Source organism: Mobula hypostoma, chromosome 13, assembly GCF_963921235.1.
Source record: "Mobula hypostoma chromosome 13, sMobHyp1.1, whole genome shotgun sequence".
Lineage (NCBI taxonomy): Eukaryota > Metazoa > Chordata > Chondrichthyes > Myliobatiformes > Myliobatidae > Mobula > Mobula hypostoma.
This window is the reverse complement of record NC_086109.1, coordinates 39,683,675-39,709,647: the sequence shown is the minus strand read 5'-3', so window position 1 is coordinate 39,709,647 and position 25,973 is coordinate 39,683,675. Positions and strand designations below refer to the sequence as shown.

Here is a 25,973-nt window from a genome sequence, read left to right as displayed (position 1 = left end):
GCTTGAAGTCCACAATGATCTCCTTGATCTTCTGGGTGTTAAGGCCAGGTTTTTGTCGGCACACCACGCAACCAGGTGCTGGACCTTGTCCCTGTAGGCCGTCTCGTCATCCCCTCTGATCAGGCCAACCACCGTGGTGTCGTCTGAGAACTTGATAATGGAGTTAGAACCATGTACAGGAACGCAGTCATAGGTGAAGAGGGAGTACAAAAGAGGGCTCAGCACACAGCCTTGAGGCACACCAGTGTTCAGGGTGAGAGTGGAGGAGGAGAGGTTGTCTAACTTAACTGATTGGGGTCTGTTAGTCAGAAAGTCCAAGGTCCAATTGCGGAGGGATGAGCTGATACCAAGCTGGTGAAATTTGGCGATCAGCTTGGAGGGGATCACAGTATTGAATGCCAAACTAAAGTCAATGAACAGCATTCTGACGTAAGAGTTGGGGCTGTCCAGGTGGATCAGGGCAGAGTGAAGTGCCGTGGAGATGGCGTCCTCTGTTGACCTGTTGGTGCGATAGGCAAATTGATGGGGGCCCAGGGTAGTGGGCAGACAGGATTTCAGATGTGACAGAACCAGTCTCTCAAAGCACTTTGCAATGACGGGGGTGACTGCAACTGGGCAGAATCATTCAGGCCCGTGGCAGTGGAATGCTTTGGCAATGGCACGATGGTGGCAATCTTGAAGCTTATGGGAACAACTGCCTGGGCCAGATTAAAAATGTCCGTGAAGACCCCGGCCAACTGCCTTGCACAGACTCTGAGCACACGGCCAGGTATTCCATCCAGATCAGCTGCCTTCCGCACATTCACCCTGCTCAGGGTGGCGCAAACATCGGAGGTGGAAAGTGAGAGAGGCAGTTCACCAGGTGGGAGATCCGCTTTGAAGGTGACTTCCTTGTTCTCTTGGTCAAAGCGAGTGTAGAAGTAATTGAGCTCATCAGGGAGGGAAGCAGAGCTGGAAGTGGGCACAGTATTAGGTGGTTTGAAGTCTGTAATGACCTGTATGCCATGCCAGGAGTTGAAATAAGGGAATATTTGAAACCTCAAATATCCAAATGCCTTTTCCACAAGGGAGCTTAAGGAAATGTGTTAACCATGAACACAAACAACTTACTCTTTACAGCATAGATAGGTACCAGCCAAACTGTACCAAAGCACTGTAATTCTTTGACAATTATCCCTTGTGCACTTTGTAGTCAACATACTAAACTGCTATCACTCTTGAAAAAACTATCAATCAATGTCCTCATACTTTAAAGATCCACATATATTTAGACAGAAATATGGAACTTAAAGGAATATACATCAGCACAAATGACTGCTGTCATTGGTTTGCTTAGAGTCATAGAGCATTAGAAAAGTATAGCACAGAAACAGGCCCTTTGGACCATCTGGTCCATGCTAAACCAGTTAAACTGCCTACTCCCATCAACGTGCACCGGGAGCATAGCCCTCCATATCCCTACTATCCATATACCTATCTAAACTTCTCTTAAATGTCAAAATCGAGCTTGCATGCACCACTTGAGCTGCCAGCTCGTTCCACACTCTCATGACCCTCTCAGTGAAAAAGCATCCCCCATTTTCCCCTTAAATTTATACTTGTGTACTTAGAAACTGAAAGACAATTTTTCATTCATTAATATTACAAAAATTTTTTACCACGAAAAGGCAAAATATAATGATGAATAGTAAAGTGGCATTTACCTGGACTGCATGGCTTCGTGTTGTTGAGAGAGGAAATATCAGTCAAAGTTTCGTACCAGGTCACTGAATATTGGGTTGACAATATCCATTAATGTCCAATTGTCAAAACCTAGAAATAATGGAAGCACACATTATACTCATACATAAGTTCAAATTTAATTCAACCCAAACTTTCTGATATGATAAGATCCCCCAGTCATTATGACTTTTTATAGGAAATAAGGACAATTCTTATGAGACCTACAATTTAAAAACACATGACAAATGGCAAATGCTTGTTAACATCAGCTAAAACATTACCTCATATTCTGAAGACCATAAGCTTATGCCATTGATGGAACATAAACAAGGAATCTAGCACATCCAGTCAGCAGAGAGGAAAAGTGTTTTTCACCTACAGATAATTGACAAAAGTCTTGCTTGCATGAAAATCTGCTAATAACAGCCACATCTGTTGCAACATTGAATGGCAAAGGCCCATGAATAGACAGAGAAAAATTAAAGCAACCAATATACTGTACAAATTAGAGGTATAGGTTTATAGGCGAATGACTAAGTAACATCGAAATGATCTCCAAGATGGGAAGCTGCTGGATTCTGTGGCATCTTCACCAAGAATAAGCATAGATGGCTAGTTAATACTGACAACCTCACACCACGTGGTGCTGTATGTCTTCATAGAAATGTATCTGGCTTGGTGCTCACTAAAAACTTGGAACAGAAGTTTCTCTTGATCATTAGTAGTAGTGTGGTCACTCAAATCAAGTATGGTCTTTTCCCAAGCAGTTGCCTGTTGGTGGGTCTTCAGGTGGTTGTAGAAGCCAATCCAGGATCCACATATTCTGGTGTAGTGGGCTTCCAGAACCTCACAATAATGCCTCCTTCATTATTTGCTAACTACCACACGACTTAATCTGTGATGTTAGAAACATAGAAACATAGAAAATAGGTGCAGGAGTAGGCCATTCGGCCCTTCGAGCCTGCACTGCCATTCAGTGCGATCATGGCTGATCATCCAACTCAGGACCCTGCACCTGCCTTCTCTCCATATCCCCTGATCCCTTTAGCCACAAGGGGAATATCTAACTCCCTCTTAAATATAGCCAATGAACTGGCCTCAACTGTTTCCTGTGGCAGAGAATTCCACAGATTCACCACTCTCTGTGTGAAGAAGTTTTTCCTCATCTCGGTCCTAAGAGGCTTCCCCTTTATCCTCAAACTGTGACCCCTTGTTCTGGACTTACCCAACATCGGGAACAATCTTCCTGCATCTAGCCTGTCCAATCCCTTTAGAATTTTATTCATTTCAATCAGATCCCCCCTCAATCTTCTAAATTCCAGAGAATGTGAGGGTGGATTCCCTTAATGGAGAACACCTGCGTGTGACTTTGTTGGTGGGGGGGGGCGCGGGGAGAGATGCACGAGCAGCCACCACGCAGTCCTGACAAACTGGAGTCAGGGTCCAGGAGCACGGAATCCAAGTCAGTTGGAGACCCTTCACTACTGTTGTGATATGTCATCACCTTCCGTCATCTCCACCATCGAGGTCTTGTGATTTGTCATCACCTCCCGCCATCTCCACCGCTGAGATCCTTAATCGAAATGAATATCAATTTGTCTTTCCGGTTAAAAAAAACTGCTCCCCTCCCCTCTTCTATGCCCTACTCTGTCCTATTACCTCTTCTCACCTGCCTATCCCCTCCCCCTGGGTTTCCTCCTCTGTTCCTTTTTCCAATGGTCCACTCTGTTCTCCTATCACATTCCTTTCTCTCCAGCCCTTTCCTTTATCTGTCCACTTGGCTCCACCTTTCATTTTCGAGCTGGACTCCTTCCCCTCCTCCCACCATTTTATTCTGGTATCTTCTCCCTTCCTTTCCTGTCGTGAAGAAAGGCTTTGGCCCAAAACATCAACTGTTTATTCATTTCCATTGCTGCTGCCAGACCTGCCAAGTTTCTCCAGCATTGTGTGTGTGTTGCTTCAGGTTTCCATCATCTGCAGAATTTCTCACGTTAATTTTTTTTTCTCTGCAATTTTCCTTCCAATTTACACCTGGAAACATATCACTTTTCCCTCAACAACACACATAAAATGCTGGAAGAACTCAGCAGGCCAGGCAACATCTATGGAAAAAAGTACAGCATTCTGTGTGTTGCTTGGATTTCCAGCATCTGCAGATTTTCACTTTTCCCTCGTAACCTTTCAACCTAAATCTTGGAACTTCTTTCTCTACAGCTTAGAGGTGGAATTTTCACCTGTTCTTTGAAAAAGAAACATTGTCTTCGTGATGGTAAAATCTGTGTCTCATTAGCTTAAAATCTATCCCATCATCCTTAATTTAAAAAAATAATTCAAATGTTCTCCAAACACTGGGTGCAAAACCCATTAACCACTTTCACATGTCTTTGCAACTGAGAAATCAAAGACAAACTACAGAAGTTTTAACAGCTGTTATCTCTGTACATAAGACAGTAAGTATTATACAATTAAAATGGAAAATTCTGGAAATACTCAATATTTTTCAGCACTTTCTGTTTTTTTTATTTCAGATTTATTCATTTTCTTTTAAATTTTGATGAAGTACCATTTTGATTGCAAAAAAATAAAATCCAAGGAACCTTTCAAACAAAGGAATGCTGACTTGCCAAATAAGGAGCAAGATCGAAACACTGAGATAATCATCTTATAAAGAACACACAATGGACATTCTGCAGACATCCCACAAAACCAGTGAAACTTTAGAACCAAACTGTTAATAAACATGCAATATTACAATATCGCCCCAAACTCCACTCAATGTTCCCCACAAAAACACTCCAAAAGGCTTCTTTCCAGTCTATTTTTAATGAAGTCAAAAGATCATTCAGTACAGGAACAGACCTTCAGCCTACTTGACCAGTAAATATTGATCTAGACCAATACTATTTGCCAGCCTACCATGATCAGTAACCTGATTCATGTACTTGTTCTAATGTTTTGATGCTAATGAGAGTACCTGCCTGCACCACCTTCTCAGCATGTCCAAATCAGACTTCAACAACCTCTAGGTGAAAAAAGTGCTCAGATCTCCTCTAAAGTCTTTACCCAGCATATTAAACCAAAGCCTTCAGGTTTCAGGCACCTTTTCCATGGGGAAGAGTTTCTTGCAATCTACCCTATCCACGCATCATAATTTTGTACACCTCCGTCAGGTCCCCATTCATCCTCCTCTGTCCCAAGGAAAAGAAACCCAGCCTATCCAGTCTCTCCTCATAACTGAAACATTCCATTCCACGCAACATTTTAGTGACTATCTTCAACAATTTGTCAAGTACTATCACATTCTTCAAGATGACCAAAACAAAACACAATAATCCAGCTCTGCTCTAATAAAGTTTAGCAAATTATACAATGATCTCCCTGCTCTTTGCCCAGGCTTTCACTTCAGAGATTTCCATCCCTTTGTTCCTCAATACTCTCAAGGACCCATCAGCGACAACAGCACAATTACTGTATACACTGGTACTCTACAAGGTTGCATCCTCAGCCTGGTACTCTACTCCCCGTACACTCATGTCATGTTGTGCAGATGAGAACATTGTAGAGGGCCATATCTCAAACAACAATGAGTCAAACTACAGGGAGGAGCTACATTGCTTAGTAAGCTTGGTGTCATACAACAACTTTTCCCTCAATGCCAGTAAAACAAAACAGCAGCTCATTGAATTACAGGAAGGAAGGCAGTGCAAGACTTTCTTTCTTCTCCTATCCTCCATTAGGTAGAACATACCAAAGCCTGAAAGCATGCAACACCAAGCTCAAGGACAGCTCCTACCCAGCTGTTATACACAAGTCTATTAAATGGTTTCCTACTATGATAAGTTGGACTCTTGACCTCACAATTTGCCTTGTTATGATTTTGCACCTTATTGTTTACCTGCACTGCATATTTTCTGTAGCAGTTGCATTTTATTCTGTATTTTATTCTGGGAGGAGAAGATGGCGGCGCGACGCAGCACGCGCGGCCATTCCGAATGAATATCGATTATGTGTAAATAGGGCGCCATGCACAATCCAGATTTGATGGAGACAGCTGTGAGAAGCGCAGAGGAACATCTGGAGAAACTTCTGAAATGCCTGCTTTGCTGCCTCTGCTACTGTGCGATCGAGAATCTCCGGAGGTGAAGGCTCCAAATCCTCGGCTTTGCCTATCACCTGTTGCTGGGGCTGGGGTTGAAGCGCTTGGCAGAGATGGTGCTCAGTGCTCGGTGTTGAAGGGGTGGTCGGAGGCTCGGAGTTTTTGGACGGACTCGGAGTCGGACTGTGGTCGGATGCTTCCAGGATGCTGCATCGGCAAGTTGGCGGCGCTGGAGGTTTACCATCTGTGTGAGATGATGGGACTTTCGAGAGACTTTGAGACTTTTACTGTGCCGTGGTCTGTTCTTATCAAATTACGGTATTGCTTTGCACTGTGTAACTATATGTTATAATTATGTGGTTTTTGTTCATTTTTAAGTCAGTTTGTCATGTGTTTTTGTGATATCATTCTGGAAAAACATTGTATCATTTCTTAATGCATGCATTACTAAATGAGAATAAAAGGGGACTGCATGTCCTCATAATCATAATCATGTTGTTATTGTTTTATTTTGTTCTATCTCAATGCACTGTGTAATGATCTGATTTGTACGAAGAGTATGCTAGACAATCTTTTCACCGTATCCCAGGACATGTGACAAAAATAAACTAATTCCAATGTTCCATTTTTGACATGAAAGTCACAGGTCAGCTTACAGTATGTACACCAAACTTGTGCATATGTTCAGAGTCTGAACCCTATGTCAACATTGACTGAAACACTGGTGTGAACAAGATGATGGATCTTATACTAGACATCCAGAAGATGAAAGGCCTTTCTTAACCTGCCCTTGCTCACAACACTCTCCAACATCAAGTTTTACAACCGGACCCTGGAAAACATGGATCACCCACCAGATATCAAGAAAAACTAATTAACAAAGTCCGTTTTCATTGTGAAAATTTCACTCCTACCTCCAGTGCTCAGCTAGTACAATATGGCGCAGCCACAGTGTCCAAAAGCAAAGACTTCAATACTTCCAACCAGGTCCGATTGCTGATCCATGGAGCAGCTGTGATTCCTCCTGTACATTAATGAGTCATATTGCAAAGCACCACAAAGCCAACAAATTTCTCCTCAAAATTCTCCAAATCAATTCACAGGATATGTCATTGCTCTCACCAAGACCACAGTCAGCTTGGAGGCTCTGATCGTGTACACAGCTCCAGTGGAGTACATTGTTCATATGCCTGATACCAAACACCCAGGGCAAGCATTTTATCTCAAGTTCTTTCACTAGGCAAGAGATTTCCAGAACAGCAAAAGTATATTAATAATGTCAAAATCCCTCTGAAGAGAGATAACATCTTCAGCAACTCATGGGAATCCCTTGTCCACAACTGCTCAAAATGGAAACAGAACAAGAGAGAAGATCTTGAGTCGTTAAGATGGGAACACAATAGAAGGAAGCCATAACAACTCAGCCCATCTACTTGCCCTAGTAAGCTCCATATATGGCAGAGTCATTCATTCTTTAAAATACTTCATCAGCCATCTCAGACACCAAGGAAGTGGAGTGAAAGCAAGTTATCTCATTTGGAGCTACGTCCAGAGGGGCAGGAGATTTGCCAAGCAGAATAGACAAGGGAGTATTGTTCGCTAGATTGAGACGGCAACTGCATTACTCGTGCTGTGCAAAAAGGATCCCTGGAGGTGTATACTAAAAGGAACTGTCAACGAGTTGCCAATCTGGTCTATTCAAGCAATACTTAACATAAATCATATTTCTGCCTGATTACCCTGTATGTTTTACAGCCGTCATGCAGCCTAAGTAAATAATGCTCATTAGCATCCTTATCAGATTGGTTTAGACTTGAATCCTTTGCAGAAGAATTAGACTGACATGTCAAAATATTTGAACACAGTATATTCTGGACTGCAGATGTGCCAAATAGCAAACAAATTGGTTATATTAAGTACCATTGCTTATGTGTTCTTACCCAGTGCCAGCAGAAGACAGTTATACTGTAGAGGCCCTGAATAGGTTGTAAATATCCAATTTATAGCTATTTGTTATTACAAATAGACACCCATAAATATTAATTAATCTGAACAACAGCTTGGCTGATGAGAAGAAATTATGTACGTGCAACTTCTTGCAGTAATCATATAGTATTCTCTTTTTAGAACACAGGCGGACTTCTTCTATCGTGGGAGGCCACTAAGTGACTTGGTTTGGAAACTGACAATGCAATCAATAATTGATAATTATGCAATAATGCTCCATTAAACAATGTAACTGCAAGGCCATCAAACCCAGTCATTGAGTACGGGGCAATCCAATCCAGTTCTGTACCATTGCAACTCTACGGGAAAGACAATAAACAAATCTTCTTGGTATCTGGCCCTCATTGAAACCCTGACGATGAGCCAAGGAAGGCAGTAAATGGTCTACTCTAGTATTAACATATTATTAATACTTAATATACTTAAATACGCTGATCAGGACATGCCTGGTTCATCATTGAATATTCTAGCTAATTGTACATCCAGCATCCTCCTACATTATCAAAAAAAAATGCATTTTGAGTGCTTGGCGCTTGAGTGCAAAACTCCATGGACCTGCCGCTCATCTTTGAATAATCAAACAGGTTCTGTCCGTTGAGATGGACTCCTATTGTAAATATGTAGCGCTGCAAAGCTGCCTATCTACAGTCAAGATGTTTAAGTTGGTAATTATAATCATACCTGTATATTGTGGCTTATTATAATCTGTGTTTCAAAAGCATAAAACCTCAGTGTGTCAGGGTAGGAGAGGAGAAATAGACTTTCAGAAGACCTGCTTGCATTGAATGAAAACATTCTGTCATCTTCAACTTCAATATCACAGTCACAACACCATTCGTTACAATGCTGTGGAGGTAGTCTTACACTAATCGAGTCTTTTTATGCATCTTCTTACAGACAAAGACAACTTACAGACGCCTGTAAAAACAGAACCTGTTTGTTAGCTGGGATGGGCAGCAGAGGAACTGGAGCTCAATGTCCTTCTGGGTTGCCAGTGGGAAGGGTAGGGGAACATGAGGGAATAGGTAATCCAATAAATTAGTGATGTTTTAAGATAAGGTATAGGCAATTCCTTAAACAAGTTCTATCCTTAAATGTCAGTAATTATTGTACCAGATAAACAGTTGTGTGCATAGAAAATTAATACATATGATACAAATTAATACATTCTGATTCTAAAATATGGTATTAAATCTAAGTATTGCTTTTAAAGCTTAATTGCAGCCAGTGGAATATGATTACTTATTAAATACATCAAGAGCAGACATACAGCTAAAATGCAAACCAGCATAAGGGATCCCCTATGCAGCGGGATGATGAGGTAGCAATTCCTTTCAGAAAGGAATAGTCCAGAGATGCCAAAAAAGAATTAGGAAACTTCAAGCAAGACCCTTAGAGCAGGAGGGTAGTCGTTTCATCATCCAAGAGATTTCCTCCATAAAAAGATATTCTTTTCTGGGCAATCCATTCAAGTATTTTCACGCATGTGTTACAATGATACATTGTTTACTTGAATAGCATCCGAGTCAGATGAAAATTATAAAATGGAACACTCTGATCAATTTCTAGATAAAAACATATGTTGTATACCACTGAACCTTACAAAGGAATGTGGTCTGTAGTTTTATTCCAATCTTTTGTTGCATTTTGAAGTTCAAAGTAAAATCTATTATCAGAGTATATACGTGTCACTACATACAACCCTGAGGTTCTTTTTCTTGCGGGCATACTCAGCAAATCTATAGAATAGTAACTGTAAACAGGATCAATGAACAACAAACTGTGCAAATGCAAATATAAATAAATAGCAATAAATAAAACAAGAGCATGAAATAAGAAGATAATTTCAGAGGAATTTTCAGAGGAGGAGAAGATGGCAGTGCAAAGCAGAGCGCGCGGCCACTTCGGTGGTGATGGGTGTTATTTGTCAAGTAGGGGACTGTGCACAATTCTAATTTGATGGAGACAGACGTGAGTGTACAGAGGAACATCTGGAGAAACTTCTGAAATGCCCGCTTCGCTGCTGCTGTTACTGTGTGGTCCAGAATCTCCGGAGGAGAAGGCCCCGAATCCTCGGCTTTACTTGTTTCGGTGGCCAGGATGAGGTCAAAGGCGCTCGGCAGAGGATGGCACTCGGGAGGCTGTATCGGAGGGGCTGGTCGGAGGCTCGAAGTTTTCGGAGGGACGGATTCAGAGTCGGCTGTTGTCGGGTACTTCCAATGCATCGGCAGTTGTCGGCGCCTGGAGGTTTGTGGCAGGGAGTTTCTCCTTTTGCCACCTGCTACCGGGAACTCGGTAGTCGATTGACTCGGGACTTTGAGACTTTTTTTTTACTGTGTCCATGGTCTGTTCTTTATCAAATTATGGTATTGCTTTGCACTGCTGTAACTATATGTTATAATTATGTGGTTCTGTCAGTGTTAGTCTTTGGTTTGTCCTGTTTTTCTGTGATATCACTCTGGAGGAACATTGTATCATTTCTTAATGCATGCAAGCATTTCTAAATGACAATAAATGAGGATTGAGTGTTCTCATAATCTAAAGAGTCCTTAAAATGAGACCATCTGTACAGAAATAGAGTGAGCGTAGTTATCCTCTTTTGTTCAAAAGCCTGATGGTTGAGGGGTTGTAACAGTTCATGAACCTGGTGGTGCGAGTCCTGAGGCACCTGTACCTTCACCTGATAGCAGCAGTGAGGAATGAGCATGGGCTGGACATTGAAGATCTTTAATGATGGATGCTGCTTTTCTACGACAACATTTCATGAAGATGTGCTCAGTGCTTGGGAGGGCTTTACCCATGATGTACTGGGCCAAATCCACTACTTTTTGTAGGATTTGCCACTCAAAGACATTGGTGTTTCCATACCAGGCTGTAATGCAGCCAGTCAGTACACTTTCCACAACACATCTTTAGAAGAATGTCATGGTTTTTGATGACATGCCGAATCTCCACAGAAGAAGCAGAGGTGCTGGTGTGCTTTCATTGCAATTACATGTATATAATGGGTCTAGCACAGGTCCTCTGAGACAGTGATACCCAGGAATTTAAAGGTACTGACCCACTCTACCTCTGCTCCTCTGTTGAGTATTGTCACATGGACCTCTGGTTTCCTTCACCTGATGTCTACAATCAGTTCTTTAGTCTTGTTGACACTGAGTGAGAGTTGTTGATATAACACTACTCTGCCAAATTTTCAATCTCCCTCCTATATGCTGATTCATCACCACCTTTGATATCACCCACACAGTCGTGTCATCAGCAAACATGAATATGGTGTTGGAGCTGTACTTAGCCACACAATTATATCTGCTTCCTCGGCATCTCTAAACTAAAGAGTGTACATCCAATCTTTCAAACTGCCCACCTTTCCCAGCAACTTTTATTATCAAAGGGTTATGTTGTCATCTGTGAAAGCATTAAGGAGAACCATTGTTATGTAGAGATCCAAGGCCCACTTTCTTGTATATTTGAGTGAATTAGCCAATGATGATATGAAGCTCAGTTCACAAACATGTCCAACAATGATCTGTATGCTGCAGCTCGATCTTAGACGTTCATGCACATTCAGTGTGACATCTAAAAGTATGATGCACAGGGGAGAGTATCCGGACTAGATGCATGACGGCCAGGGATGTAAACATGAACAGAAAAGCCTACAAAAAGTAGTGGATACAGCCCAGTCCTTCACAGTAAAGGTCCTCCTCACCACTGAGAACATCTACAAGGAGTGCTGCCACAAGAAAATAGCATCCATCATAAAGAAGTCCCACCATCTAGGCCAAGCTCTCTTCTTGCTGCTGCCATCGGGAAGGAGGGACAGGGGCCTGAGGTCCCACGCCACCAAGTTCAGAAGCAGTTATTACCCTTCAACCATCAGGCTCCTGAACCAGGATGGATAACTTCACTCACCTCAACATTGAACTGATTCCACAACCTATGGATTCATTTTCAAGAACTCTACAACTCACGTTCCCAGCATTATTTATATATTTATGCATGTATTTATTAATAATTAGTTGCTTCTCTTTATATTTCCACAGTTTGTCTTCTTTTGTACATTGCTTGTTTGTCAGTCTTTGTGTTTTCTTTGTGCATAGTTTTTCACTGATTCTATTGCATTTCTTTGCCCTACTGTGAATGCCTGCAAGCAAATGAATCTCAGCGTAGTATACTGTGACATATATGTACTTTCGGGCTGAGACACTTTGGCAGGACTTTCTTAGATGAGGGTTTGAAGCTGCATCTTGTATCAGTCCGAGAAATGCAAAGGGACAATGACACAGCCTTGATTGTACTAGGCTGTGCTGAGATTGAGTCAGTTATAGACCTTTGGTTAAGAACAACACTTGTATGCCATCATAAAGCAGAAAAAAAGGAGATAAACTTCTGCAGACATTTAATTTTGAAATCTAATGTAGACTAGCCACTTTGAGCCTCATAGAAGCCTTTGCTTCCAACTAACTGGTACAGTAGTGCAGCCTTCTCAAACTTAGCATGTAGGAGTATGCAAACTTAGCAGATTTATTATAACATGAATAATACCAAACAGTATTATGAAATGTACTGTGACCCCAAAAGAATGTTGAATCATTTTCTGTTTAACTGATACAGGATACAGCTTAAAAGCTTCAGCTAAGGAAGTCCTGCCGAAGGGTCTCAGCCTGAAATGCAGACTGTACTTTTTTACATAGATGTTGCCTAGCCGGCTGAGTTCATGATTGAAACCATGAACACTAAGTCACTACATTTTTATTTCTGATGTTTGTACTGCTTATTTAATTATTTGATATACATATATATACTGACTATAATTCAGTTTTTTCTATATGATCATATATTGCAATGTTAACAACTTTCATGATATAAGCCGGTGATATTAAACCTGATTCTGATTCTGATCTAACAATGATCTGGATACTGAAGGATATGGCCATTGAGGGACTGTAAATGATAAATATGGAATGCAAATAATTGTGCCCCATCTTGGTGCACTGGTCACTGCTTTAATATTGCTGGTTATTTTGTTTCAGTTCAATAGATTTACCTTAGAAAGGTGAACTGATCTTACAAAGATTTCAAAAGAGAAAGTCATTCTCTCAGCAAAGTTTCAAGTAAATATAAATGAAAAGGAACAGAAATCAACGCAACGCACACAAAATGCTGGAGGAACTCAGCAGGCCAGGCAGCATCTATGGAAAAGAGTACAGTCAACATTTCAGTCTTGATAGAAACATAGAAACATAGAAAATAGGTGCAGGAGTAGGCCATTCGGCCCTTCGAGCCTGCACCGCCATTTATTATGATCATGGCTGATCATCCAACTCAGAACCCCGCCCCAGCCTTCCCTCCATACCCCCTGACCCCTGTAGCCACAAGGGCCATATCTAACTCCCTCTTAAACATAGCTAATGAACTGGCCTCAACAGTTTGCTGTGGCAGAGAATTCCACAGATTCACCACTCTCTGTGTGAAGAAGTTTTTCCTAATCTCGGTCCTAAAAGGCTTCCCCTCTATCCTCAAACTGTCACCCCTCGTTCTGGACTTCCCCAACATCGGGAACAATCTTCCTGCATCTAGCCTGTCCAATCCCTTTAGGATCTTATACGTTTCAATCAGATCCCCCCTCAATCTTCTAAATTCCAACGAGTACAAGCCCAGTTCATCCAGTCTTTCTTCATATGAAAGTCCTGCCATCCCAGGAATCAATCTGGTGAACCTTCTTTGTACTCCCTCTATGGCAAAGATGTCTTTCCTCAGATTAGGGGACCAAAACTGCACACAATACTCCAGGTGTGGTCTCACCAAGGCCTTGTACAACTGCAGTAGTACCTCCCTGCTCCTGTACTCGAATCCTCTCGCTATAAATGCCAGCATACCATTCGCCTTTTTCACCGCCTGCTGTACCTGCATGCCCACTTTCAATGACTGGTGTATAATGACACCCAGGTCTCGTTGCACCTCCCCTTTTCCTAATCGGCCACCATTCAGATAATAATCTGTTTTCCTATTTTTGCCACCAAAGTGGATAACTTCACATTTATCCACATTAAATTGCATCTGCCATGAGTTTGCCCACTCACCCAACCTATCCAAGTCACCCTGCATCCTCTTAGCATCCTCCTCACTGCTAACACTGCCGCCCAGCTTCGTGTCATCCGCAAACTTGGAGATGCTGCATTTAATTCCCTCATCCAAGTCATTAATATATATTGTAAACAACTGGGGTCCCAGCACTGAGCCTTGCGGTACCCCACTAGTCACCGCCTGCCATTCTGAAAAGGTCCCGTTTATTCCCACTCTTTGCTTCCTGTCTGCTAACCAATTCTCCACCCACACCAATACCTTACCCCCAATACCGTGTGCTTTAAGTTTGCACACTAATCTCCTGTGTGGGACCTTGTCAAAAGCCTTTTGAAAATCCAAATATACCACATCCACTGGTTCTCCCCTATCCACTCTACTAGTTACATCCTCAAAAAATTCTATGAGATTCGTCAGACATGATTTTCCTTTCACAAATCCATGCTGACTTTGTCCGATCATTTCTCCGCTTTCCAAATGTGCTGTTATCACATCCTTCATAACTGACTCCAGCAGTTTCCCCACCACCGACGTTAGGCTAACCGGTCTATAATTCCCCGGTTTCTCTCTCCCTCCTTTTTTAAAAATTGGGGTTACATTAGCCACCCTCCAATCCTCAGGAACTAGTCCAGAATCTAACGAGTTTTGAAAAATTATCACTAATGCATCCACTATTTCTTGGGCTACTTCCTTAAGCAGTCTAGGATGCAGACCTTCTGGCCCTGGGGATTTATCTGCCTTCAATCCCTTCAATTTACCTAACACCACTTCCCTACTAACATGTATTTCACTCAGTTCCTCCATCTCACTGGACCCTCTGTCCCTTACTATTTCTGGAAGATTATTTATGTCCTCCTTAGTGAAGACAGAACCAAAGTAATTATTCAATTGGTCTGCCATGTCCTTGCTCCCCATAATCAATTCACCTGTTTCTGTCTGCAGGGAACCTACATTTGTCTTTACCAGTCTTTTCCTTTTTACATATCTATAAAAGCTTTTACAGTCCGTTTTTATGTTCTCTGCCAGTTTTCTCTCATAATCTTTATTCTTTTGATGAAGGGTCTCGGCCGGAAACTTCAACTGTACTCTTTTCCATAAATGCTGCCTGGCCTGCTGAGTTCCTCCAGCATTTTGTGTGTGCATTGCTTGGATTTCCAGCATCTGAAGATTTTCCCTTGTTTGTAGAGGAACAGAAATAAATAGGATACATAACACAAAAAAGCTAATGTCGCCGGATTTAAAACCATGTCCAAATATGAGTGATGTGTTGCTGGGCGTGTATATATGTCATTCTTCATTCGAGACTAAACATTGCTCTTTTATCCAATTTTGGAAATCAACAGCAACACTGTTGATCTGTCCTGGGTTAGTTCTACTGGAAGATTGAACAAAGTATCCAATTGTACACATAGAATAGCTCCAGAAGTCTAGTATGGATCACAGCTTCCTTTCCCTCCTCAAACAAGACATGTAGAAATAGGGTTGAGGATAGGGACTCTGCATCATAGAAGATTCCACTAAGTGAACATTAAATATTATTTCTTCTAAAGCGGTTAGACCAATTCTAAATAATAAGATACAGACTGGATGCCAACTATAAAGTGAAGAAAATTACAAAATTGACTCAACAGTCCTAAAATAGTCCAAATCTTTTACTCATCTACAGACAGCATGCACATTATTTTAATCACATTAGCTTGTTTTAAATGAAAGTATACTATATATGTGGAGTTTCTTTGTTAAAAAATGGTTAATTCAATTGTCTTCTAACTTAAACTAAAAAAAACCAACTAATTTACCAGTGTCATCACAAAATTAAGTCCTAATTTCAAATTGGTGCAATACAAACAAGATCGGCTGTACTTTAAATTCTCTTCTGTTTTTATCCCCATTAGCAAATAGAAAACTATTGACTATAAGGGTCTCGATAGTCCATTCCTTGTGTATTTTGAAGCATCTTCAACATACTGGGAATTCTGTCATCTTCACACCAAATCTCTGATCGAAAGGTTATTAGCACAGCCTGCAGAAGGTTCCTATAGCAAGGTTTGTATTGTTAGCTGACGTCCCAGCAAAAAGCAGCCAAGGCAACTTAAGCAGGAAGATGCTTAAACCAACTATGAACCAAATTTTAAGTTATTTTTCTGCTAAGCAGACTGCCTAGTGCTGAAAATAGAAATACAAAATAATGAAAAAAGGATGTTCTAACTGATTTTTTATTTGATAACTGAAATGAGCAGCTTTTAGATTCAGATATTTATATCGTTAGTAGAGCAACATGATATTAATGTCATGATATGAACATGGTCATACTCTAGATAGAGACTTAATTCAAAACTCTTTATGAGGTAGAAAAATAAGGTAAATGGCGATTTGAGACATATTTTAGAATATAAAAATACTGTCAAGTGTGTTTGCTCAGAGTTAACAATGATAAAGTTCCAATTTGTAACTCAAATACTGAAAAAATGTTGATAATAAACAGCTCAGAATGAAGGATAATCTGCAAGAAGGCATGTGATATTCAGGGACAAATTCAATAAAGAACAAAAATGTTTTAGAAAATAGGAAAGAATGGAGTCACTGTAGAAAAGTCAGCTAATTTCAAAGTTGCCAATTTGTAATTAACTGCTAATTCTAATAGAAATTACAGAAAGCTACTTGCTTGAATGAATTGATTAAAATTGCTTAAATATAGCAACTTTATAATTTAAAATTGCTAAGTTTCAAGTTCTGGATAATTCATATTTTTTCCAAAAGGATTACATTTTTTAGGTCAGAGACTGCACTGAAAATTACAGAGATAAAGGTAATATTGCATTTAATTAGCACCTTTCATGAACTAAGCATGACACAGATTTGAAGATATCATTGAAGCAGAGTCAGCGTTAACTCTGTTTCTCTCATAGATGCTGCCTTACATGCCGAGTGGTTACAACCTTTTCTGTTTTGAATTATAAGTAGGAAATGTTAAATCATAACAGGCTGGTAGACTGAAAGTTGATAGAACATGGAACACAAAACAGTACAGCACAGGAAGAGGCCCCTCAGCCTACAATGTTGTGTCAAACCAATTAAGTTAGTAATCAAATGGCCAACTAAACTAATCTCTTCTGCCTACGCAATGCACAATTCTTCCATTTCACTTATACCCTTGTGCCTATCTAAGGTGATGAACTGAAAGCTTGGATACCTAGATGGAATTATGATGTAGTGGCCATTACAGAGACTTGGCTGGCACCAGGGCAGGAATGGATTCTCAATATTCCTGGATTTCAGTGCTTTAAAAGGGATAGAGAGGGCAGAAAAAGGGGAGGAGGGGTGGCATTACTGGTCAGGGATACTATTACAGCTACAGAAAGGGTGGGTAATGTAGCAGGATCCTCTTTTGAGTCAATATGGGTGGAAGTCAGGAACAGGAAGGGAGCAGTTACCCTATTGGGGGTATTCTATAGGCCCCCTGGTAGCAGCAGAGATACAGAGGAGCAGATTGGGAGGCAGATTTTGGAAAGGTGCAAAAATAATAGGGTTGTTATCACGGGTGACTTTAACTTCCCTAATATTGATTGGCACCTGATTAGTTCCAAGGGTTTAGATGGGGCAGAGTTTGTTAAGTGTGTCCAGGACGGATTCCTGTCACAGTATGTGGACAGGCCGACCGGGGGAATGCCATACTAGATCTAGTACTAGGTAATGAACCGGGTCAGGTCACAGATCTCTCAGTGGGTGAGCATCTGGGGGAGAGTGACCACCGCTCCCTGGCCTTTATAATTATCATGGAAAAGGATAGAATCAAAGAGAACAGGAAAATTTTTAATTGGGGAAAGGCAAATTATGAGGCCATAAGGCTAGAACTTGCGGGTGTGAATTGGGATGATGTTTGTGCAGGGAAATGTACTATGGACATGTGGTCGATGTTTAGAGATCTCTTGCAGGGTGCTAGGGATAAATTTGTCCTGGTGAGGAAGATAAAGAATGGTAGGGTGAAGGAACCATGGGTGACAAGTGAGGTGGAAAATCTAGTCAGGTGGAAGAAGACAGCATACATGAGGTTTAGGAAGCAAGGATCAGATGGGTCTATTGAGGAATATAGGGAAGCAAGAAAGGAGCTTAAGAAGGGGCTGAGAAGAGCAAGAAGGGGGCATGAGAAGGTCTTGGCGAGTAGGGTAAAGGAAAACACCAAGGCATTCTTCAATTATGTGAAGAAAAAAAGGATGACAGGAGTGAAGGTAGGACCGATTAGAGATAAAGGTGGGAAGATGTGCCTGGAGGCTGTGGAAGTGAGCGAGGTCCTCAGTGAATACTTCTCTTCGGTATTCACCAATGAGAGGAAACTTGACGATGGTGAGGACAATATGAGAGAGGTTGATGTTCTGGAGCATGTTGATATTAAGGGAGAGGAGGTGTTGGAGTTGTTAAAATACATTCGGACAGATAAGTCCCCGGGGACTGACGGAATATTCCCCAGGCTGCTCCACGAGGCGAGAGAAGAGATTGCTGAGCCTCTGGCTAGGATCTTTATGTCCTCGTTGTCCACGGGAATGGTACCGGAGGATTGGAGGGAGGCGAATGTTGCCCCCTTGTTCAAAAAAGGTAGTAGGGATAGTCCGGGTAATAATAGACCAGTGAGCCTTACATCTGTGGTGGGAAAGCTGTTGGAAAAGATTCTTAGAGATAGGATCTATAGGCATTTAGAGAATCATGGTCTGATCAGGGACAGTCACCATGGCTTTGTGTAGGGCAGATCGTGTCTAACAAGCCTGATAGAGTTCTTTGAGGAGGTGACCAGGCATATAGATGAGGGTAGTGCAGTGGATGTCATCTATATGGATTTTAGTAAGGCATTTGACAAGGTTCCACACGGTAGGCTTATTAAGAAAGTTAGAAGGCATGGGATCCAGGGAAGTTTGGCCAGGTGGATTCAGAATTGGCTTGCCTGCAGAAGGCAGAGGGTGGTGGTGGAGGGAGTACATTCAGATTGGAGGATTGTGACTCGTGGTGTACCACAAGGATCTGTTCTGGGACCTCTACTTTTCGTGATTTTTATTAACAACCTGTATGTGTGGGTAGAAGGGTGGGTTGGCAAGTTTGCAGATGACACAAAGGTTGATGGTGTTGTAGATAGTATAGAGGATTGTCAAAGATTGCAGAGAGACATTGATAGGATGCAGAAGTGGGCTGAGAGGTGGCAGATAGAGTTCAACCCAGAAAAGTGTGAGGTGGTACACTTTGGAAGGACAAACTCCAAGGCAGACTGCAAAGTAAATGGCAGGATACTTGGTAGTGTGGAGGAGCAGAGAGACCTCAGGATACACGTCCACAGATCCCTGAAAGTTGCCTCACAGGTGGATAAGGTAGTTAAGAAAGCTTATGGGGTGTTAGCTTTCATAAGTCGAGGGATAGAGTTTAAGAGTCATGATGTAATGATGCAGCTCTATAAAACTCTAGTTAGGCCACACTTGGAGTACTGTATCCAGTTCTGCTCACCTCACTATAGGAAGGATGTGGAAGCACTGGAAAGGGTACAGAGGAGATTTACCAGGATGCTGCCTGGTTTAGAAAGTATAAGGGAGCTAGGACTTTACTCTTTGGAGAGAAGGAGGATGAGAGGAGACATGATAGAGGTGTACAAGATAATAAGAGGAATAGATAGAGTGGATAGCCAGCGCCTCTTCCCCAGGGCACCACTGAGCAATACAAGAGGACATGGCTTTAAGGTAAGGGGTGGGAAGTTCAAGGGGGATATTAGAGGAAGGTTTTTTACTCAGAGAGTGGTTGGTGCGTGGAATGCACTGCCTGAGTCAGTGGTGGAGGCAGATACACTAGTGAAGTTTAAGAGACTACTAGACAGGTATATGGAGGAATCTAAGGTGGGGGCTTATATGGGAGGCAGGGTTTGAGGGTCGGCACAACATTGTGGGCCGAAGGGCCTGTACTGTGCTGTACTATTCTATGTTCTATGTTCTATGTTTAAACACCTCTTAAAAGTCTCTAATGTACCGACCTCTACCACCACCCCAGGCAGCACTTTCCAGTTGCCCACGACTCTATACAAAACACTTGCCCCTCACATCGCCTTTGAAATTACCCCCTCTCACATTAAGTATATGAACTATGGTATTAGACATTTCAACCATGTGAAAAAGATACTGTCTAGTTATCTCTGCTTCTCATAATCTTATCAATCTCTATCAGATCCCCACTCAGCCTCTGCTGCTCCAGAGAAAACAACCCAAATTTGTCCAACATCTCTTTTTTAGCAAACGCCCTCTAATCCAGGCAGCCGCCAATTAAAACTGTGCTGCACCCTCTCCAAAGCCTCAACGTCCTTCCTATAATGGGGGTGATCAGAACTGTATGCATTACTCCAGATTCAGTCTAACTAGTGCTTAATAAAGCTGAAGCATAACTTCCTGACTTTTGAACTCAATGCTCTGACCAATGAGGCAAGCATGCAATATTTTCCTTCTTAACCACCCTATAAGACTGCATAGCCACTTTCAGGCAGCTATAAACGTACCGCAAGATCCTTCCGCTCATCAACGCTGTTAAGGGTCTTGCCCTTAATAGTATAGTGTCTCCTTGCATTGCCCTACCAAGGTGCAACACTTCAATGCAACTCTTTGTATTTGACCGGGATCAACTCCAAGGTTAAATTTGAAAGCGAATAGTTAAATTTCACCAACTACCATAAAGTCACAATTCACAGCACTATTACTACGTCAGACAAAAATATGACTACAAATTTTGAGAGCAGCAAGCTCTAGAACTGTGGGACGAGCTTGAAGTGAAGATTGTTGCACAGCAAACAATGAAATACAGAAAAATGATGATTGAAAGACTCTATTTGAAATGTCTCGATAGCATTCTAAAATGAAATCAATACACATAGCTGCGCATTGCAGTCAAAAAACCCAACATTTAAAATTGAAGTACCACATGAAGCATGAAGCATATATCACCACATAATTCAAGCAACAGATTCCCAAAGAATCACAGAATAGATGCGATAACCTGTCATACAGTCACTTGGAGCTGGTATATTATTTGATAAAATCATGGACAATCTGATTTCAGCCTCAATTTCATTATTCTTCCTGATCATCATTATCCTTGATTCCTTTAAAGCCAAAAGAAGTAACTCAGCCATGATTGTGCTTAATGACTCAGTCTTCATAGCTCTTGGTGTGAGGAAATGCCAAAGATTCAAAGCCTTCTGAGAGAGGAAATTCCGGCTTAACTCATTGCTTGAAGATACGCACCTAGTAGATCCCATAACAAGAAAATTCCTCAGCTTCTATCCTGTTTAGCTCCCATCAGCACGGCATGTGTTAACAAGACCACCTTTCATTCTTCCAAGCTCCAGTTTCCTTAAGTTCAGTCTTCTTAATCTTTCCTCATATAACTACACCTTTATGTGAGGCATCAGTACAGTGACTTTACTCCAAGCCAACTTTATCCTTTCCTACATAAACAAACATAAACTTTGTGAATTAGCTGAATAGTTACGTATAAGTAAGTAAAATAGGAGACAAATCCATTCAAAAGGCATACAACCAAACCAGATCGATATTCAAACAGTTTTTTCAACAAATAGCCATCACATCCTAATGTATGTTGGAGAGTATAGAAAAATAGACCACCTAATGACAGCTGTACTGAGAAGATCATTCAAGTAGAATTAACAGATAAATGAGTTTGTTACTGCCACATTACTGACACAAAGTGTCACACTGACAAACTTGTCTACCATACTATTCATACAGATCATTATAACAGTGCATGGAGGTCGCAGAAGCAAAAACAGTAACAGAGTTCAGATAAAGTGCTAGTTAGAGAGAAAATGCAGTGTAGGTAGGCAGTTAGGATGTGAGTTCAAAATGAGGTAAGTTGTGAGGTCAAGAGTCATTTAATAAATCCATAAGATGCAGGAGCAGAATTAGGCCATTTGGCCCATTGAGTCTGCTCTGCCATTCCATTATGATTGATATATTATCCCTCATTAGCCCCCATGTCGGCTACCCCGCAGAGTGTTAGACGGCCAGCTACATCATGGTTGACGCTCAGCTGGAAGGCCGAAGAAGCGCTATAAGGATCAGATGAAGAATGCTTTAAGGAAGTGCAAGGTCAGACCCGAGGACCTGGAGGAGGCTGCTGCTGAATTGGCGACAGCTGTGTAAGGACGGGGTTCATATTCTGGAGATGGAAAGAGCAACCAGAAGACAGCAGAAGAGAGCCGGGAGAAATGCAGCCATGGTTGCCACCACTACTACATATACATGTCCCACCTGCAATAGAGCTTGTGGGTCCAGGATAGGGGTGTATAGTCATCAAAGATCTCACCGTTAAAGGAGTGGATGTTGTCATCGGATTTCAATGGATAAGCGAAGAAGATTATCCTTTTCGTCCTCATTCACCTGCCTTCTCCCTGTAACCACTGACAACCTGAATAAGTAAGAACCTGTCATTCTCCACTTTAAATATACCCAATGATGTGGCCTCCGCAGACGTCTGTGGGAATGAATTCCACAAATTCACTACCCTCTGGCTCATGAAATTTCTCCTACTCTCTGATCCAAATAGACATTCCTCTGTCTAAAGTTACGTCCTCCAGTCCTAAAATCCCCCATTAGAGGAAACATCCTCTCAACATTCACTCTATCTAGGCATTTCAATATTTAATAGGTTTCAATGAGATCCCCCCTCCTATTCTTCTAAACTCCAGTGACTACAGCCCCAGAACCATCAAACGCTCCTTATACATTAACTGTTTCATTCCCAGAATCCTTCCCATGAACCCCTTCTGGACCCTCTGCAATGCCAACACGTCTTTTCTTGGATAAGGGGCCCAAAACTGCTTACAATATTCCAAATATAGTCTGGCCAATGCCTTTTAGAGCCTCAGCATCACATCCTTGCTCTTATATTCCTTTTGAAATGAATGCAAACTTAGCATTTCCTTATCACCAACTCAACCTGCAAGTCAACCTTTAGGAAACCTGCATGAGTTCCTTTGCACCTCTGTTTTATGAATTTTCCCCGTTTAGAAAATTGTCTACGCCCTTCTTCCTTCTCCCAAAATGCATGACCACGCACCTCCCAATACTGTATTCCGCCTGCCTCTTCTTTGCCCATTCTCCCAATATGTCTAAGTCCTTCTACAGGCTCCCTGCTTCCTCAACACTACCTGTCCCTCCCCCTATTATTGTATCATCTCCAGATTTGGCCACAAAGCCATCAATTCTGTCATTCAAATCATTTACATATAATGTGACAGGAAGTGATCCCAACACTGACCCCTGTGGAAGACCAGCAGCCAACCAGAAAACACTCCCTATATTCCCCCTCCTTGCTTCCTGCCTGTTAACTAATCTTCTATCCATGCTAGTATCTTTCCCGTAATATCATGGGCTCTTAACTTGTTAAGCAGCCTCATGTGTGGCACCTTGTGAAAGGCCTTCTGAAAATCCAAGTAAACAACATCCATGACTCTCCTTTATCTATCCTGCCTGTTATTTCCTCAAGGAATTCCAACAGGTTTGTCCAGCAAGATTTCTCCTTAAGGAAACCATGCTGACTTTGGTCTATTTTATCACATTCCTCCAGGTACCTGGAAACTTTTATCCTTAATAATGAACTCCAACATCTTCCCACTGAAGTCAGGCTAACTGGCCTATTATTTTCTTTCTTCTGCCTCCCTCACTTCTTAAAGAGTGAAGTACCATTTACAGTTTCCCAGTCCTCTGGAACCATTCCAGAATCTAGTGATCCTTGAAAGATCATTACTAAATCGTGTACAGTCTCTTCCGCTACCTCTTTCAGAACCCTGGAGTGTAGTTCATCTGGTCCAGGTGACTTATGGACCTTTAAACTGCTCAGCTTCTCAAGCACCTTCTCCTTGGAAACAGTACTACGCTCACTGCTGCCCCATGACACTCTTGAACTTGTGGCATACTGCTAATGTCTTCCACAGTGATGACTGATGCAAAATACCTACTGGATTCATCTGCCAATTCTTCATCCCCCATTACTAACTCTCTAGTGCTATTTTCCAATGGTCCAATATCCACTCTTGCCTCTCTTTTTTCTTTTTATGTATCTGAAAAAAAACTTTTGGTGTCCTCTTTGATATTACTTGCTAACTTCCCTTCATATTTCATCTTTTCTCTCCTTATGACTTTTTAGTTGCCTTCTGTCAGTTTTTAAAAGCTTCCCAATTCTCTAACTTCCCAGTAGCTTTTGCTGCATTATATGCCCTCTCTTTTGCCATTGCCTTTGTCAGCCATGCTTGCCCCATTCTCCCTTTAAAATATTTCTTTATCTTTAAGATACGTCTATCCTGTACCTACTGAATTGCTCCTTAAAACTCCAGCCTTAGCTATTCTGCCATCATCCCTGTTACCATCCCTTTCCAAACAACTTTGGCCAGCTCCTCTCTCAGGCCGCTGTAATTTTCTTTACTCCGCTGTAATACTGACACATCTGATTTTATCTTCTCCCTCTCAAACTGCAGGGGAATTATATTATATTATGATCATCACCCCCTAAGGGTTCCTTTACTTTAAGTTTATTACACAACAGATTTGTTTACAAATTTGTTTCTATTTTCCCTGCTAGAAGTCATAGTCATAGTCATACTTCATTGATCCCAAGAGAAATTTGGTTTCATTACAGTTGCGCCAACCAAGAACAGAGTATAAATATAGCCATAAATAATTAAATAATAATACGTAAATTATGCCAGGAAATAAGTCGAGGACCAGCCTATTGGCTCAGGGTGTCTGACCCTCCAAGGGTGGAGTTGTAAAGTTTGATGGCCACAGGCAGGAATGACTTCCCATGACGCCCAGTGTTGCATCGAGTCTCTGGCTGAATGTACTCCTGTGCCCAACCAGTACATTATGTAGTGGATGGGAGACATTGTCCAAGATGGCATGCAACTTGGACAGCATCCTCTTTTCAGACACCACCATGAGAGAGTCCAGTTCCATCCCCACAACATCACTGGCCTTACGAATGAGTTTGTTGATTCTGTTGGTGTCTGCTACCCTCAGCCTGCTGCCCCAGCACACAACAGCAAACATGATAGCACTGGCCACCACAGACTCGTAGAACATCCTCAGCATCATCCGACAAGTGTTAAAGGACCTCAGTCTCCTCAGGAAATAGAGACGGCTCTGACCCTTCTTGTAGACAGCCTCAGTGTTATTTGACCAGTCCAGTTTATTGTCAATTCATATCCCCATATATTTGTAATCCTCCACCATGTCCACACTGACCCCCTGGATGGAAACAGGGGTCACCGGTGCCTTAGCCCTCCTCAGGTCCACCACCAGCTCCTTAGTCTTTTTCACAATAAGCTGCAGATAATTTTGCTCACACCATGTGACAAAGTTTCCTACCGTAGCCCTGTACTCAGCCTCATCTCCCTTGCTGATGCATCCAACTATGGCAGAGTCATCAGAGAACTTCTGAAGATGACAAGACTCTGTGCAGTAGTTGAAGTCCGAGGTACAAATGGTGAAGAGAAAGGGAGACAAGACAGTCCCCTGTGGAGCCCCAGTGCTGCTGATCACTCTGTCAGACATACAGTGTTGCAAGCACACGTACTGTGGTCTGCCGGTCAGGTAATGCTGTGAACCTGGATTTTTTCTTCTTTTTGCATTTTCCAAAAGAAATCACTTGATTATATTCGAGCAAATAGGATAGATCTGGTAAGTTTTTCCACAACATCAATTCCAATACAGGACATGCTGTCCTAAGCAGACATACCTTGATTACCTGGCAAAAATCATGAATAAAAGTAAAATGATCACACATGCTTCGATTTTACTGAGATCTGGTTTACACTATTGCAGCTTTGTGTGTAGTGTTCACTTTGAGAGTTGAAACAAGAGATAACCACTGGGCAAAGTTTAATTTCTATGAGTGGCTCTGATAACATATCTCCTATCCTGGTATCTCACCCCTAGTATCTGAACATATAGATTGGAGTAAGAATTGGCTATCGATTCCTTTGAGCATAAATCACCATTTAATGTAACTCCTCAAATATATTTAATGA

At 41.7% G+C, this 25,973-nt stretch overlaps 1 protein-coding gene across 4 annotated transcripts in view; it reads right to left on the bottom strand.

Annotated features, from left to right (window-relative positions):
• The window catches only part of LOC134355549 (neuron navigator 1-like), a 664,756-nt gene that overhangs the window by 503,742 nt on the left and 135,041 nt on the right, over nt 1-25,973 (bottom strand). For all 4 annotated transcript variants that reach the window (XM_063065565.1, XM_063065568.1, XM_063065567.1 and 1 more), the window contains one exon: nt 1,704-1,812. In XM_063065565.1, the coding sequence (XP_062921635.1) occupies nt 1,704-1,714 (11 nt within the window). In that variant the 5' untranslated portion in view covers nt 1,715-1,812. The remainder of the gene's footprint in view (nt 1-1,703; nt 1,813-25,973) is intronic.